The sequence below is a fragment of the Varroa destructor genome, unplaced genomic scaffold (assembly GCF_002443255.2).
Source record: "Varroa destructor unplaced genomic scaffold, Vdes_3.0 BEIS01000002.1, whole genome shotgun sequence".
NCBI classification, from domain to species: domain Eukaryota; kingdom Metazoa; phylum Arthropoda; class Arachnida; order Mesostigmata; family Varroidae; genus Varroa; species Varroa destructor.
Window position 1 is genome coordinate 15,685,316 of NW_019211455.1, and position 16,197 is coordinate 15,701,512.

Sequence of the window (16,197 nt, forward strand, 5' to 3'; positions counted from 1 at the left end):
GCGACAAATCGGCAGGAATTCTGGGCTGCCTAGAGGAATCCTGAAATGTCCTAAGTATATATATATATATATACCTGTGTATATATATATATACCTGTGTATATATATATATATATACCTGTGTATATATATATATATATATATATATATATATATATATATCAGTGTCCATATTAGAATATATGAGCAATGGATGGCAGAACCAAGACTATTTTTAGTAATGAAAAACGGAAACAATAATAGTAATGACATAATAGTGTTAGATGCGGTAACAGTTTGAAAAAGGCTCCAAGCTGGAAACTACTGATGATGCCTGGAGTGTATTTACTTAGTCGAAGATCGTCCACTGACATAAGAATAGCAGCAGAAAGCTTGTATGAAAACATTCTCATTGATGACAACCATCTGTCCCGATTAGCGACGAAGTAAATGTTGATGGCTGGCGTCAGTGAATAAAAGAAACGTTGTAAGAGATGCACGCCCAATTTTCGATAAAATCGCGGGAGTTTTTGTCATGAGCACAAAACTGCAGAGTCTTGTTTTCCTTTTAGATAATCGTCACATATTGATATAAGCATGTGACACTTTTTTATCGTGACAGGAATCTATTTGCGTGATATCGCGCGAGCAAGTCCACTTTCTAGACACTAATTTTCACTAGTTGAGTATCATGTTATATTACATGGATGGATAGATATTACCTAGTACCTAGTAGTAGTACTTGATTTCATTCGACTAGGTACCGATATTATTGCAGATATAGTAGTATAAGTGGTGAAGGCGGTAAACTAGAAGAGTGATTTACTTAACGACATGGTCGAACGCAAGTTTAGATAGACCTTCGGCATTAAAAAAGTCGACAGTTGTTAAGATCCTACGGATGAAGTGAACCCTTTTGAGTGAACCGCATGGTGATGTCGATTAGAAGACAAATCTGAAGCAAGCTTACCTCAAGAGCAGGATCCTTCCACCACTTGTATGCTATAATTTCTTGTCCTACTCAACGTTGTAACCAGCTACGACAACGGAGATACATATCAAGCAGTTATATGTCAATTAATGTATTGAACACCGCATGTATAAAATGGGTAAGAACACCGAAACAACAAAAAAATCGTCTCACGTAACTATTCCTGATCATGTAAATTAGAAAGCCCTTTTTAGAGCTAAATAGATCTTTAATGTGGTTTCTCATTTATAAAACGAATGCCCTGAGTACGAGTTGCGTACGTAATAGAGAACGCTGTGCGACGAGCAGTCCATGGAGCAGGGTCCTGCTCGTATCTAGAAGAATAAGACGTACCCTAGAATAAAACACCTTTTTATTTATACTTTTACTTACACTTTTAGCTTTCCGTTGTCCGCTGCTTACGCGCGTTCTTTGTGAAGGCACGTGGAAACAGCCAGTAATTTGGCATTGTCAATTCTTGCCGAATGTCACGTATGTACTTGTTCAATATTACTCAGTAATTAATATTTGCGCTAGCTGAAATCCTCCATACTACATATCTCAATAGATCAAGAACCATTCGTTCAGCAGATTTTATGGACCGTCTCGTTCTTTTTCAAAGTGGATACGTTTTATATTAGGACATCATCTATATCGCCCATCATCAAACAGAGCATACATTGATTTTCCTTGTTATTTTTCTGTACCTTCGCTTTGATCCGTGGGACTGTTATAATGGCGGGATATCTTGAATTTAATGTATTCGTTGATTTACTGCATTTTGAGAATTTAGCCACTTGGTTTCATTTCAGTTGGATTGATTCGCTCAAATCTATTTCTCTTCCTAGCCAAATGGTGCCATTTACTCGCTAGTCCTTGTATTGCTGTTGTGCCTGACGAGTTCGTTCTTTTGGACACAGCTGTTAGGCTACATGATCCTGGTCGTTTTCACAGTGGGACCTATCGGCACCTGTCGCTTCAGGAACGCTGCAGGTGTCGTCGGGCACGACAAAGTTGTACGCAAATGACCACGGTGTATTGTGGTGACAGCCATCGGTCGTATGGAACTCGTGCTGGCGGTCGAGATTGAAATCACTGCAGAGACCACATAGTTTGCCGCGGTAGTAGGGCGCCACCTGAACGAATACGGCCGAGCGGATGCCGAGCACGTAGATGCCGTCGACAGGAACGTCGATCATGAAATGACCGTTTATGTTCTTAAAGATGTGGGTGGGGATGTTATGCTCGTTCTTAACGATCTTCGGCAGACCAACGACAAGTTCTTCTTCAGCGTCATCCATCTGCAATTATGAAGTAAAAACGCGTTAAGGCCAAACTTTCAGATTCAGGTAAATTCGTTAATGAGACTCGATCGAACTAACCAACGAAGTCTCACCTAAGAAACAGTAGAATATTGAGAGATAAATGGGAAAAGGCGGTAACTTCTGTTAATATTAGCGACTACTTCTCAATCACATCGAAATATAAAATAGTATCTTGCACTATATCCAGTAAACTTGATGATATTGCCTGTAAATATTTGCAAAGTGACTTTTCGCTGACGTTTCTATAAAGAGATGTCACTTCTGTGCTTATGAAAATATTTGATAGACGTTTAACTCACCTTTAACATGATCTTTTCACCAACGTAGTTGACTTCGAATATATGCATGTCCATAATGAGCTTGACGACCTTCCTGTTATCAACGGTATCCTTAATTAGCAGGGTAAAGAGGTGGTTCTCTGAACAATCTTTGGTTAGAACCTTCCAGCATTTGCTCTCGGGCATCTCGTAGATGACGCTATCAAACGTAGCTACAGAGTTTTTCTGGATGTCGCAGAAGCCTAACAACATTCACGCAGGCAAAAAATCAATGAAAAAATGAACGTAATGATTATCCAGGTCGTGTTATTCCTAAAAATGTAAGTCTAATTTGATCTACGCGATTGGGCGTGAATACTTACGATGGTACCATTTACGAGAGTAGCTCTGGAGATTGGTCATTCCAAGGTGGGTAGCCGTTTTCGGTGCCCAGTGCGCGCCATGCGAAATGGGAACGCTCTTCCATACGGACGTATGACGCGGTCCCTTGAACTCGATGTCGGTCACTCGTTTATTAAAATCTGGAGTCCGCACGACGGATTTGATGTGGATCTGGCCCGGTATCGTGTTATTTGGTCGCAAGTAATATTTTCGCAGGTATGGATAGTAAGCTGAACGTGCGATGACATATACCGTCGATAGATAAGGGTTCTCGTCGAGGCGTACTTGCTTGTTGAACTTGATCTCCATTACCATTCGATTCAACTGACTAGAGTGAATAATAAATTTGTGGCATGCGATCGGCATCACCAAACCCTTGGCCAGCCCTTTTGTACACCTCCTGTAGTTTGTCCTAATAAAAAAAAACATAGTACTTGCAATTTAATTCTAACAAAAAAAGGATCGTTTTGACTAAGTCGAACCTCCGGGGAACGCGATTATGAAAAGACTTTGGGCTATTTTCGTTGAACAAGTAAACACATTAAGCGAATATAAAACATTTTAATTTTACAGCGTCTCTATTCAACTCACATGTAAGGGTTGCTAAGGTAGCCTGTACGAGTCTTTTCTATGCCAGTTTCAAGTTCTTCTAGCCACTCCTTCTGCTGATTGCTATGGTCATATACAGCATGAACAGCCACCTGTCGCAAACAGAGCGGACGTTCTAATTAATGTATTCTCGATTCAACCCCTGCCTTTGCTAAAAACGAAAAGTAAATATAGGATTCTGATTCCACTATTAACTATAAAAATTTCATTGACAAACATGAGAAACGGTTGATTTCTCATAGGTCGCAATGATCTTACGTATGCATAGGAATGTATACAGTACAGCCGTATTACCTCAGGTCCACTTTTGCAGTCCTTGCCGTAGTGTAAATTAATTTCGACTTCGATGTTTTGGCCATTATTGATACGCTGGACTTCGTCATGGGTCAGTTTCTGCCAATCGGTGATCGTCTGCTTGACTTTGCCAAGCATACATATTTTTAAGTTATCCTTCTCGTTGCTTGAGAACGGTGTACGATCATAGAACATCTGGAACCAATGGCTCGTACGGTCAGGCGTGTACGAATAACGGATTTCCAATTCGGATTTGCGCTTTTTGTTACCCCTAAACTCATTGGAGACATGCAATACGTGAACAAATGACGCAGGCAGATCTGCCTGGAATTCCTGGAAGCTCGAAGAGGGGCGTTCCAGAGCCTCTGGCGGTGTTATCTTGTGCTTGATTGTCAGAATCAACTGTAAATTCGATAAAGAGAACAGTGCTGAGTGTAAATAACAATATGTATGCTAGCAGTTAGATTGTATTCGTTTAGCCGTGATGGACATATGTAGTATTAAACTTCATGAAGGACAATAAACTCAATTTTCTCCCGAAAAATCTATTTTACACCCAAGAAATCTGCCTGACACGTATTTTCGATCCATGGGGAATATTATTTTAAGGCTTGTAAGAAGTCAATCGATGCACTTCAGCAGATACGTACGCCAGTAGTAGGGTCGGTCTCAGCAGGCTGAACGCTTAGATGGAACTTGCGAGGATGCCATTGCGGATTAGTGATCCAATAGTAGAATTTTTGCTTGCAATCGTACTTATATAGCCAGTCGGGTAAGTCCTCGTAGATGGCGTCATCGGGTAAATGGTGGCCCTTAATCTCAAAATTGACGCCGAGGAAATCTCCAAGCATGTTCGCTTTCATCTCTTTTAGCTCCTCAGTTTTGAAGAGAGGCTCGTACTTGTCATTATCAGGATTGTTACAATGATGTTGGAACACGTATGGTTGGAAATGATAGTCAACGACATCACGAGGCAGCTGAAAATCCCTATTGAATTGTACCTTGCTGGTAGCCAAGTTAACGTCCGCAGCGAAATTTATGGGCAGGTTAAGGCCGATGCGCTTGTTGAAACCTATTCCAATAGCTACTTGCATGCCGGGAATTTTGAATGCGTAATGCTCCTTGAGACGCGTATCGATAACGAGACGGTGGTTTAACTTCAGTTTCACGACGCCCTCCTTCGTCAAATCGAACGACGAATTTTTGTTTTTGTACGAGATCACTGCAGGCATCTCCACATGGACCAACGCAGGCAGACCGACCTCGGTGGGAATCTCAAAAGTCACATGGTGAAAGTTTACGAAACGGTGAACATCCATGTCAGCAGACAAGAGTTGCTTAAGCAGACTGCTTGGGGCGTGATCCGCCGATATCAAGGGTGCAAAGTGACTCTCATTGAGACTAATGAGATTAAGGTCGTGTCCGAACGCGCTCAACTGCATTTCGAAACGCATGGGCTTGTACTTCCTATGTTTAAGCTTCAGCTTCTCGTCCAGCTCTTGTTCATATGAAGACGCTCCGGCAGCGTCACGGGCTAGACGCCTTCGACCAAAAAAGTTCCACAGACTGCGGCCAAGGCTGGCTCCCTAAAAACACTCGATATAATAGATAACTCGCAGAATGAAAGCTTTTTAATGGAAATCTAGGGCTTTTTCGTCTTTTTGAAAGCGCGGAAAAGCTTTAGAAAAAATATGGGCTTTAATGTACGATACCTTGATTATCGTTCGATAGGATAAGTTTTTGCTGGGATCTTCAATTATTTCTCAATAGCAATTTAGAGAAGCAGATCATTATTTTTTACTTTCGTAAAGTATATTGTGTAAAGTATCTATACATATCAAATATCTATATATATATCAAAATATTAAAATTTCATTTCAAAATGTTAAAAAAATGCAATGAGCAAACGCTAGAAAGTTATCTACATATATATAATCGAATATAGTAGTTCAAGTTTTTTGACAATTGCTGTATTAATTTTTTAAGAACACACTAAGCTTAAAAGTTCGAGAGTTAATGGTAAATAACTGAAATTAAGTTTCGAAACGGACGTTTTTTTTTTGTTGAATTCGTTAGGCTATTAACTTGAAGAGTGATACTGTATTAGCAAGGATTGACTGGAAGTAATAGTTAGTCGGTAATTAGGGCATACGTACTAATGTACGGGGGCTGTGCCAGTAGTCGGTAAGTTTCTCCATTCCTTGTTGACGCACGAGTAAACCGAACTTGTTAAACAGGAAATTTGCCATATAATTTCCGAATCCGATGTGGACCTGACTTGGCAAGTAGGAGTCGGACATGATCACAGAGCGTATGATATGTCCCCCATAATCGTATTTTGCTGGAGAGCAGTGGTACAAAAAGGATTTGTATAAGATTTCGTCTTCTTTTGAAATCATGCGAAAGCGTCATAGGGAAATTAATGCTGAGTAACGTTTGTCCCGTATATTTAGCTCATCTCTATCAATCTTAATTCAACTGAACGGTTCTGACTACAAAGGCATATGATAATGATATTATCTACAGCCGACCTAATGATATGTATAACTACGAAATTTAGATGCGTCGGTGCTTTGAGGGTAATTTCTGGTCACAAACCTTTTTGACAATAAGTTTGAAGCCTTCGAAAATAGACTACTTACGATCGTAGCTAGCGGAGAGCTGCATATGGGAGGTAAGAAAGTCCTTCCTTTTGAATTCTGATGGGAACATATCAATTACCTTGGTGATCACATAGCGAATGTGCTGAGCTCTGTTTAAACATACAGCAAGTAATAAATTAGCCGATGTGTTTTAGAAACGCTCGAGACGACCCGCTGGCTCCTAGCAAAGCCCTAATATGTTTAACTATCAAATCTTAGTTAATTTATTCACCGTCATATACTTTTATGTAATTACGAATCCCAAGAAAAAAACAGGTGACAGTAGCTGTTTTTTTTTTTGAGTTTGAAAAGATTTCAGGGAGAATTTTGTACTGCGGCAGGTTGCTTCAATAAAACGAACACGTCTTAAGAGACCTATTTGCAACAGCTAATTGGTAAAGCTAGGTAGAATCTTCGGCGTCTGACACTTACGTTGCCTTGAAGCAAGGGTGGTTTGTCTCGTCGATCTCTTTAATCATGGATAAAACGTATGACCTAACCTGGTCACTCGGCTCGTTCTTGAGTCCATCAACGATGGCCTCCAAAAGGCTCAGTGGCGGAGAGCTCTTGAATATCGCAATCGAAGCAAGTATACGAATATCAGCAGGTTTTGTTGAATTGAGGTAGATGTCAGCAGCCATCTTGCGGATTAGGGAGATGTGTGCAGGTACTATCCCTATCATGCCGTTCATAGCATCGGTGTGACTACAAAAACATCGAGTAAAAATATTAATTTCTTTATTTAGTTTGCGGTATGTTAAACATAAGAACAAATCGTCAGCATCATTGAGGACAGCTTTTCATTGCAATGTTGAAAAAATATTGACCGTTCTTCTAACTAGAAAGCTTTAAAGTACCAAATTCTAATGTGGGTCGTATCGAATCCGGGTTGGTTTAAATGCCTTTACTCAGACTTGAGATAGAGCGTCTGTAAGAATTGGCTATATTTTACAAATATATTATGATAAACCCACGAACGCTGTTTTTTTAAGTGTGCGTTGTTCAAAAACGGTTTAAAGATGACTCTACCGCTTTCGTTCTGAAAATTTGAATGTGAAAGGTGCTATTCGTAGTGGTCGAACTATTACGAAAAAAATTTGACGAAATTAGCGCGAAAGTTGTGAAAGTCCAACACTTTAGTCTAGAGCATATGAGTTTCCGTAATGTCATAAAGTAACTAAAAATTCACCATAAAACAGTTAAATAATATAAAGAAAACTGCCTATAAAAAGCTCGTTGTTTGGGTGCCGCATGACGTGCACAACTGTGCACGTCATGCGGCACCCAGATGCATTACGGGTTGTTGCCGCGTAGCAGAACGACTGATTCGGACCTCTACTGGCAACAAGTAACAAAATCATAACGAGGCATAGAGGAAAACTGACCGGAACTAGTCAATAGAGAAAGTGTCGCCTTCCACCGTGACAACGCCAGACTGCACACATCTATAACTACCTGGCAAAATATAAGAGATCTTGGATGGTAAACTTTAATGCATCCGCCATATAGCTCGAATCTTGCACCATCAGAATATCCTCTGTTTTGATCTTTGCAATTATATTATAGATTCCGCTTCAATAAAGAAACAAAAATAGTTTGTTACGATTTTTCGCAGAAGCTATGCAGTAGAGCATTTTACGATGTTACCAAAAAAATGGCAAAAAATTATTTATAATCAAAATGGCACATCTTTGGTTAAATGTTTTTTTACTTAGCGTGTAATATATATATATATATATATATATATATATATATATATATATATATTACATGCTTTTATAAAATATAACTAAATCCGAAAATAAATACTGCTGATAATACGGTTGGTGCTATACAAATACATACATACTAACTATCTAACGAACTTGTGGCATTGTGGTAGTCAGCAGCCTATTTACATATAACAACAACAAACTACCAAGAATAATTTTTAGCGAGATGGTAATCATGAGAAAATCTGCATCGCCCTAGATCACACAGGCATAAGGCAACATTACTGATAATACATTGCATCTAACAGCAAGCGAACATTAGTGTGATCCAAAAAAACTCAATATCGTGCTGTACCTGTTCGCCTTTTACGAAAGTTGTCACCAATTGTCAGTTTTCCCCAGCTAACTCCCCTGTACCCTACCTTACTGATAGTCTCCGTAACTGGTTTCTATGTGTCAATTAAAAAAATATCGTTTTTGCCCCTCCAGGTCCTTATCCCTCTTTTAGGTCGTTTAGAGGCTTGGGCCCTTTTGCTAGCTATCCGTGCCATGATACGAGCAATCGCCTCCAAGCTGGCAAAGCTACTGGTCGTATCTCGTTACATTTGGCCAGTTTTCCTGCCTTCGCCTGCTACCCTATACTACAGTATAACACACCGCCCTAAGGGCCAAAGGCTACGTTTCGAAATGTGCCGGAAGTCCGTGTCCGGCTTTGTTTCCATAGCGACCTCCAAACATGTGGTTCTTCCTTTAGCCAAGCTCTCTCTGTGAACCCTATACGCAGTTACTGGGAACAAGTCACTAGACCAACGAACTCAGCTGACCGTTCAGTCGACGCGGTAGGCACTCAAAACGAAGGAGGTAGGCGGTTCATGGTCCTGAAGTTTGATCACCCTGTCAGAAGGGGCTACCAGCCACACAATCGGAATTGTCAGAGGAATTCAGAAACGACTGTTGCTTCTGTTTTATTTAATTGACTTTTTGATAATAGAAAGACGGGCGCTTGTGATCATATATGCATCGTGAATAGCTAATAACGGTTAGTGTCGTGATTTGAAAGCTTACTTTCGTCGGTAGTGGGACGTGGCTAAGAAATGAAGGGGACGTGCGACGAAATGGAGAAATTTTGAAACCAAAAAGAACAGTGACAGCTTCATTAGCATTTTATACTCGCTAGAATTGGAAAGATTTAATAAAATACGAACGCATTTGTTCGAGAAGCATTTTAGCGAAGAACTGCCACTGTTAGCAACGCCGTCTAGGCGAATGGATGAAGAACGCCCGTCGACTAATAACAGTGGAACGTCAGGGATACCGGCGGACCGCTGGCTTCAAGCGTATCATGACCGGTTCGCCGGCTTTAACACCATTACGCCAAATATTTGCTTGGCCGATCTGTTTGCTGACGGCGATACGAAACTGCTCATAGCCGATATGGGAGCTCAATGGGGTAAGCAGATGCAGCTGCGCGTATACAAGGGTACAGCGCTATTATCCGAACATACCCTGGTTGATCTCCCCCTAGCTATTGCCCCTTTTTATATGAATCTACCTGGGCCAAAGACACCAGCCATAGCTGTGGCGTCAGGCAGCTCGATCTACGTGTATAGAAATATGCGCCCCTTCTATAAATACAGTTTACCAGCGCTAAAGGTAGCTGACGCCGAAATTGAGGCATGGTCTACTGTTCTACAAGACGGGGCTGACCTGAACGTTTTCCGGGATCTGCTAGTCAATGTACTGGCTAGCGGAGAATCGCTCTCTGCCAAATCGGAGCACTTTTTAACTACGTCGACTATTCAGGACGCGGAAACGTTCGTTCGACAGCATGCGGAGTCACCGTTGCGGCGACAGACAGTGCTGACGACACTCTCGACAATGAAAAAATCTATGCACGAGGAAGACGCACTTACGTGTATCGTCCTGGGGACGGAGAATCGTGACGTTTACATCCTTGAGCCGGATGCTTTTACGGTACTGACGTCAATGACCGTACCTGCAGTGCCTGTCATGATGGACATTACTGGTTTGTTTGACGTGGATTACCGCATTCTCGTCGCCTGTCGGGACGGCTGCATTTATAGTCTAAAGCGTGGACAAAAATCAGCAAAACTGTGCCTAGAGCTGCATAGCCAAGCTGTAGGACTGTGCGTGAGACCTTCACTTGGTTGTGTTTATGTGGGATGTATGGACCATAGTCTGAGGTGCTATTCCACACAGGGAAAAGGACCCAATAAGTATGCTCAGCTATGGATTGTGCAGCTAAATCACGCGATTGTGGCAATGCAGTCTATTACAATTAAGTCGTTGGGTCTTGAGCTTGTGGCTGTATGCTGTCAAGACGCGAATATTTACATGTATAAGGAAAAGGAGGTCGTCGACGTTATCGACACTGGCGATCCTGTTACCGCAATACGTTACGGCCGACTTGGACGTGAAGACAACGCTCTCGTCTACGTTACGAGGTCGGGTGCACTAACCGTGAAGATTCTAAGACGGAATCAGACGTTCGAATCGCTTGGGAAAGCGGTTAACAACTCATCGACAAATCTCACTGCCGGAAACAAGTTTGTTATTCCGAAGAAGACGAAGTTGTTTGTCGACCAGACTATGCGCGAACGTGAAAATGCTGCCACGATGCATCGGGTCTTCCAACAGGATTTTCAGCGGATGAAGCTGATTGCCGCACGTCAGTACGCCGAAACGATCCAGAAGGCTGGAGCCATACAAACGATAACGACTGGTCCAAACGGCAAAGAGCACTCCATAGCCGAAGTGAAACTGACGGCTCGGGTTCAAGGCCTTGGACCTGAGTTCGCCCTCATCATAACGCTTTCCTGTGCAAAAGATGCGTTTCCGCCACCGTGTGATCTGCTAATTGTGTACTCTTACGATTCTAGCATTTATCGACTTGACCGACCTTATTGTTTCCTACCCTACCTAGCTCCAGGCATAGCTACATCGGTCAGCGTGCGCGTAACTTGTATTAGCGAATTGCCTGTGAGCGACTCGATCAAGGTCATCGTGGTTCCATACGACAGTACAGCTCCATCTGTCACAGCCCTGATTAGTATGCCCGTCGCTCAAAACGTGTAACAATGATGATTACGTTGATGGTGATTATAATTACGGTAATTATGATTACGGCAATGAAAAAGTGCTCCACAAGACCACACATTACATAGAAAATCGGTACGATTCAAGTATACTAAATTACCTGCTAAATGTACTACTACGCTTTACAGTAACTTGGTGGGTATAATATCCAGCTGTGTAGGGAATATGCTGCCATTAGATCTACATTGACCTTGAGATTCGCATGAGACTTACGTGGAAGGAGAATATAAAGGGAAGACGGCATATGTTGAGGCAATCGATATAAGTTGACTTTTAGTAAACTTACGTGAAATGCTCGAGTGACTCGTCGTCTATGACCTGCTTAAGGAATTCGACAGATTTTTGTGTCTTGAGGTTGCGGGCAATGTGGATATAGTTTTTTAAAGCTTCTCGGTTCTCTCTAGCTACCTCATACTCGGGAACGAGCTGTGCACAGATAACACGCACACAAACAAACAAACAGAAAGGCGACACAATTCTATTGGTGAGACAGGCGAAACACGAAAATAAAGGACCGCAATTTTTTATTTCCAAACATATCATAATAAGTACAGTAGCACTATAGAGGCAGGATAACGTTAAGTATGAACTTGTTATTAAAGCTTGCAAACGGTGAGTGCATTGATGAAAGGAACAAACTAACTAGACCAATATGAACATGATAATGTTCATACTGTCATCAAATGTAATAGGATGTTGTATATTTGTGCAGTATTGATCCGTTTATCTTGTTTCCCTAAGACAGCTGTACACTGTATTTTCATTGGCTGAATAAGCTGAGTGTACTGGCCAACATTTTAAAACCCGTAAAAACATAGACATTAAAGTCTACTCTAATAATAATCATAGCTTCTAAATATGTACTGTCTCTAGTTAATTTTCAGAATTACTAACCTTGTCAAAGACCTCATTTTGCAGTTTCTGCCCTTGACATTCAGGGTCGGCGTACTCCGGAGCGTAGGTTGCCATACGGCAGGACTCGTCCACGAGAGCAGTGTATGTCAACATGCATTGCATACGCTCTCTGGGGAATGTATTCATCAGGTCAGACTTGCAAAAATCTAAAATAGTGTCCAACGTGGTCTGGCTGTACTCCAATATGCCCATATAGATTCCTTTAAGGAAGGACAATATGAATCGCGTATCGAGTTCATTCGATGTAATCTTGTCTATGATGAATTGGATACCAGCATTGTGCCCAGCGGCAGAGGTGACCTCAACGAAAGTCCTGTGCATTTGAGTCCTCTTGTCTTCAGGGGCTTTTTTCACAATCTTATCGAACACTTCCTCCATTCCTTGATAGTCAAGTAAAGACACAGCTTTGATGGCCTCGCTAAAAGACCTTGCAGGGTCCTTACGGTCGAACATACCAAGTTGGTCTTCTTCATCGTTGCTGAGGGCGGCTAGTTCCTTGAACTTCTCAATAGCCTTTTTGCTGCACCCCTTCAACTCCCAGTCTTTAACGTAGCTATTGGCTTTCTTCATATCGATTGCTCGCTTAAAGCCTTTCTCTGTCGAGAAGTCCATGTTTAGAGTCTGATACACCTGTGTGTCGCCTTGAACTTCGAATTTTTCGGTTATATGCTTAGTTTCAAGGAGTTTCAGATTTTGCCTGAACATCAAATAAGGTTCAAAGTTGTTAATACGCGCTTTGTTCTATCTAAAATAACATAGAATACTTCACCTCGCAACTTTTCTACTGCCCCGTTGATCTATCAATGTCATTTATTGAATACTATTGTCACGTCTGTATATTATAGATATATAGGTCTTATTACTAACTTGGTCGTAAGTTTCACGACGTTGCCATATTCCGTATAAGGAGCATGACTGACAGTCGAACGGGAAGAAGCCTTTTCTAAGACCAAGTTCGTGTTCTTTTCTGTTGAAAAGAACTGATAATAAGCATTCGAGCCCGAAGATAGAGGATGCTGCAAAATGAACAATCAAATCAAATGATTCCCCTTAGGTACCAATATTTCCTAGCATGTACATAAACACTCTATATAATGACAAAAAAAATCAGGATCGAGCCAATGAACTTACCGTATTCACAGACTCGCAGTTCACGCAAGGGTTTGCCTTGATGGATCCGTACAACTTCGAAGCGGCACGGGAGCATTTCTCATGATCGATCACACGGCTAACGTTAAGCACTTTCGCGTCAGGGTTAGTCCAGTGCGGAAGACTTTGTTGGTTCCAGTAGACGCGACAATCGCCATGAATTGTTGACTCCACGCTGTCGTAGGTGTGTATGCCTTGTGGTTGCAGGTACACGTTCTGTAACGAGGCTAAAGCTTTTTTCAAGTTGACGGACCACATAGGGTCTAATGCATGGGTCTCGAGATGCTGAAACTGTAAAAGAAAAATCGACACGATAACCAATAACTCGCCTAAAACTTCTATCGCCAAACTTTTGGTGTAATTAATGAAAAAGTATGCTTCTCAGTTAGCAGGGAAACGTTCACATACAGGACGAAGGGCATATGACCTTAAATATTTATGCCTCAAACCGTTTTACACCTATTTATCTTAATAACTAGCTTTCAGAAAATAAAGCGGAAGCCTAGTGGCTACAGAAAAATAATCGAATTAGTATTTTAGCTTCATCCTGAGCGTGTTAACGATGCATCGTGATATTGTTATCCCATCGCTCGATTTAATGAATATATTCTATATTTTATAAAAATGCATCGATGTGCTTGATTCCATTTCTAACCGAAGCCTGTTGAAATCACAAGCTGCCGCTGATTCCAAATGCAATTGGTCTCTTGGCCCTGTTCAACATGTGTGTACTGAATAAAAAAGCATTACAATTGCTGATTTTTTATGATCATTTTTGAAAAAAACAGTCACAGCAATGGCGCATGTTTACGGCAATTTACTTTATTTCCTTTTCTAAAAAAGTTACCTCTGTTCAGTTATTAGACTTTAGTAGGCAACGAATGGGAACCCACCTTATATCCCGCGCCGTCTGAACGGTAGGCGTACGTTACGACAAAGGGTTTTTCAACCATTTCGCTCAGGTGATCGTTTTTCTCGTACGTTAATTTTTCAACATTCGTCCAGTTAAACTTGGGATCGTCAATTATAGCCAACTTCAGGTCTTCAAACTTCATTGCGACATGCAAGTCATCAAGCTTCTGCCAGCGGACCACTGAGCGGAAAGCCATGCCAGGCTTATAAATGTTCATCACACTAGCCTCATATTGCATCGTTCCTTCATAGGAGTAGTTGTACTCCTTTCCTAGCTCGGCCGCTGTAAACAAACAAGCCAAAACAATCTTATTTAAACGAACCACGTATGCAGATAAAAGTTTCCTATACCCACTTTAAACCCGGCTTCTTAAATCGACTGAGCCTTCCAAAAGCTGAAATCAAATAGACGGAGAACCACATCAAACAAATCGAGGTAATGTAGAGTACGTCATCTGCTACATAGGTCCTCTCCTGCTCTACAAGACTTAGACGTACGTTGTTTATCCAAATTAAATAATACCGAAACACTGATTTTCAAGATCAACTCATGCTGAACTTAGTGACTTCCTGTGATAAGATTATTGCCTTTCCGATAGGGAACATTATCGATACTTAAGAAATGAACGGAATTGGAATCACGCTCAGGTCAAAGCTCGCGGTCTCACAATTAGCCAGCACGAGTAAGCCCAGGCCCAATAGCGCCGTCCTGATTTTTCCGTGATTCCCCATGGTAGAAGGCGGGACGCGTTGAGAGATCCATGACCTGTACTCCTTTTATACCTACCGGTTCCATTGCCACTAGGCAAGAGTGTTTGCTGCAGAGAGATTCACTAAATAGAGAGTAGTGCAAAACGGTAACAGACAGTCCTCTCACAAACGATGATGATACTATCCAATCGTAAAAAACAAATTGGCGTTATTTGAACCGTATTATTTTTCTAGAATTATTCTTTTATGCTAAAATTAATGGACTTGGATCTTTTTCACTCTTCTCGTAATTTATTGGTACCTTTGTACGTGTAGCGTCGTGCTTCGAGATAGTAGTAGTCATCATGTTCCAATCTGGTCGAGTGCCGCGCTTCGAATCTTTCAATTCTGCGCGCATTGCTAGGATCGGCGTACCTACGACAAACGACGTAGGCGAGGATGATTGCAACGAGCATTTCAGATAAACACAATGTACAGCAAATTATAGATAGTTCCCTCGGAAGTTTAGAGAGTAGAATTCCGTCGCATGCATTATACTGGGAAAAATCCGTTTTTGTATTATCTCTATGGTAACAGCATAGTTAGTTTGAAGTTATTGAATTCGACCCATCTACGGTCACTGAAATGGGTCCATGGCACATTTGAGCATAATTACTTAGGTTTAAACTCAGACAAAGTCAACATTCATTGCCCTCGGACCTTTTCTTTTTGTGCCAAATGAAAGCATGATTCTGTATGTAATAGGTATAGTACGTATGATAACTTATATTGTTTGTAAAATTGAGCGGAAATTGCCAAGCCCTAGCATTTTACCCCGTGGAATGCTCGTATTGCATCGGATAAAAGGGGTGATGAAGCAAACCTTTTTCTTAGAGTTTTCGAATGCTTGACGACCCCCTGCAAATATTACCAGGCAAGTTTTCTGATCTTTTCCTAGTGGCTAGTGCCAACTTCAAATTGCAGAGCCCGGATTCAGCGCAGCGTAGCGCTAGAAAACGGAACATCCTCAAGTGTGAATTGTTCGCACCCAGGTAGTGAACTCCTGAATTTCGCAAGAACTCGACAAATTCCAAAAGGAACTACTATTACGTAATACAAATGTAATTCTATTAGTACTTGTCTTACGAGAAGTGATCAAACAGCCGCCACTTGACGAACCCGCATTATTTTGCGTTGGGACTGATTTGGTAAAACCCAAGAATC

The 16,197-nt window shown here is 41.3% G+C and overlaps 2 protein-coding genes across 2 annotated transcripts; one reads left to right on the top strand and one right to left on the bottom strand.

Annotated features, from left to right (window-relative positions):
* Nucleotides 1-1,305: 1,305 nt before the first annotated feature.
* On the bottom strand, nucleotides 1,306-15,096 carry LOC111244790 (vitellogenin-6). The gene is made up of 15 exons (XM_022792213.2): nucleotides 14,952-15,096; nucleotides 14,265-14,566; nucleotides 13,354-13,662; nucleotides 13,090-13,238; nucleotides 12,202-12,919; nucleotides 11,594-11,733; nucleotides 6,911-7,183; nucleotides 6,479-6,588; nucleotides 5,993-6,177; nucleotides 4,487-5,422; nucleotides 3,837-4,238; nucleotides 3,525-3,634; nucleotides 2,915-3,345; nucleotides 2,574-2,794; nucleotides 1,306-2,250 (listed from the first exon to the last, which is right to left on the bottom strand). The coding sequence occupies exons 1-15, from the start codon at nucleotides 15,013-15,015 to the stop codon at nucleotides 1,873-1,875; spliced, it is 4,728 nt and encodes a 1,575-aa protein (XP_022647948.1). The 5' UTR covers nucleotides 15,016-15,096; the 3' UTR covers nucleotides 1,306-1,872.
* On the top strand, nucleotides 8,719-12,590 carry BBS1 (Bardet-Biedl syndrome 1). Its single transcript, XM_022792215.2, has one exon. The coding sequence runs from the start codon at nucleotides 9,457-9,459 to the stop codon at nucleotides 11,284-11,286; it is 1,830 nt and encodes a 609-aa protein (XP_022647950.1). The 5' UTR covers nucleotides 8,719-9,456; the 3' UTR covers nucleotides 11,287-12,590.
* Nucleotides 15,097-16,197: the final 1,101 nt, after the last annotated feature.

What these genes read in the sequence shown, in the direction of transcription:
- BBS1 (XM_022792215.2), top strand. Translation starts at nt 9,457, where the DNA reads ATGGATGAAGAACGCCCGTCGACTAATAACAGTGGAACGTCAGGGATA.
- LOC111244790 (XM_022792213.2), bottom strand. Translation starts at nt 15,015, where the DNA reads ATGGGGAATCACGGAAAAATCAGGACGGCGCTATTGGGCCTGGGCTTA. An exon ending in ACTGCGAGTCTGTGAATACG is followed by an intron (nt 13,239 to 13,353) that starts GTAAGTTCATTG and finishes TTCATTTTGCAG; the next exon opens with CATCCTCTATCTTCGGGCTC. An exon ending in GAGTCACTCGAGCATTTCAC is followed by an intron (nt 7,184 to 11,593) that starts GTAAGTTTACTA and finishes ATGTTTTTGTAG; the next exon opens with TCACACCGATGCTATGAACG.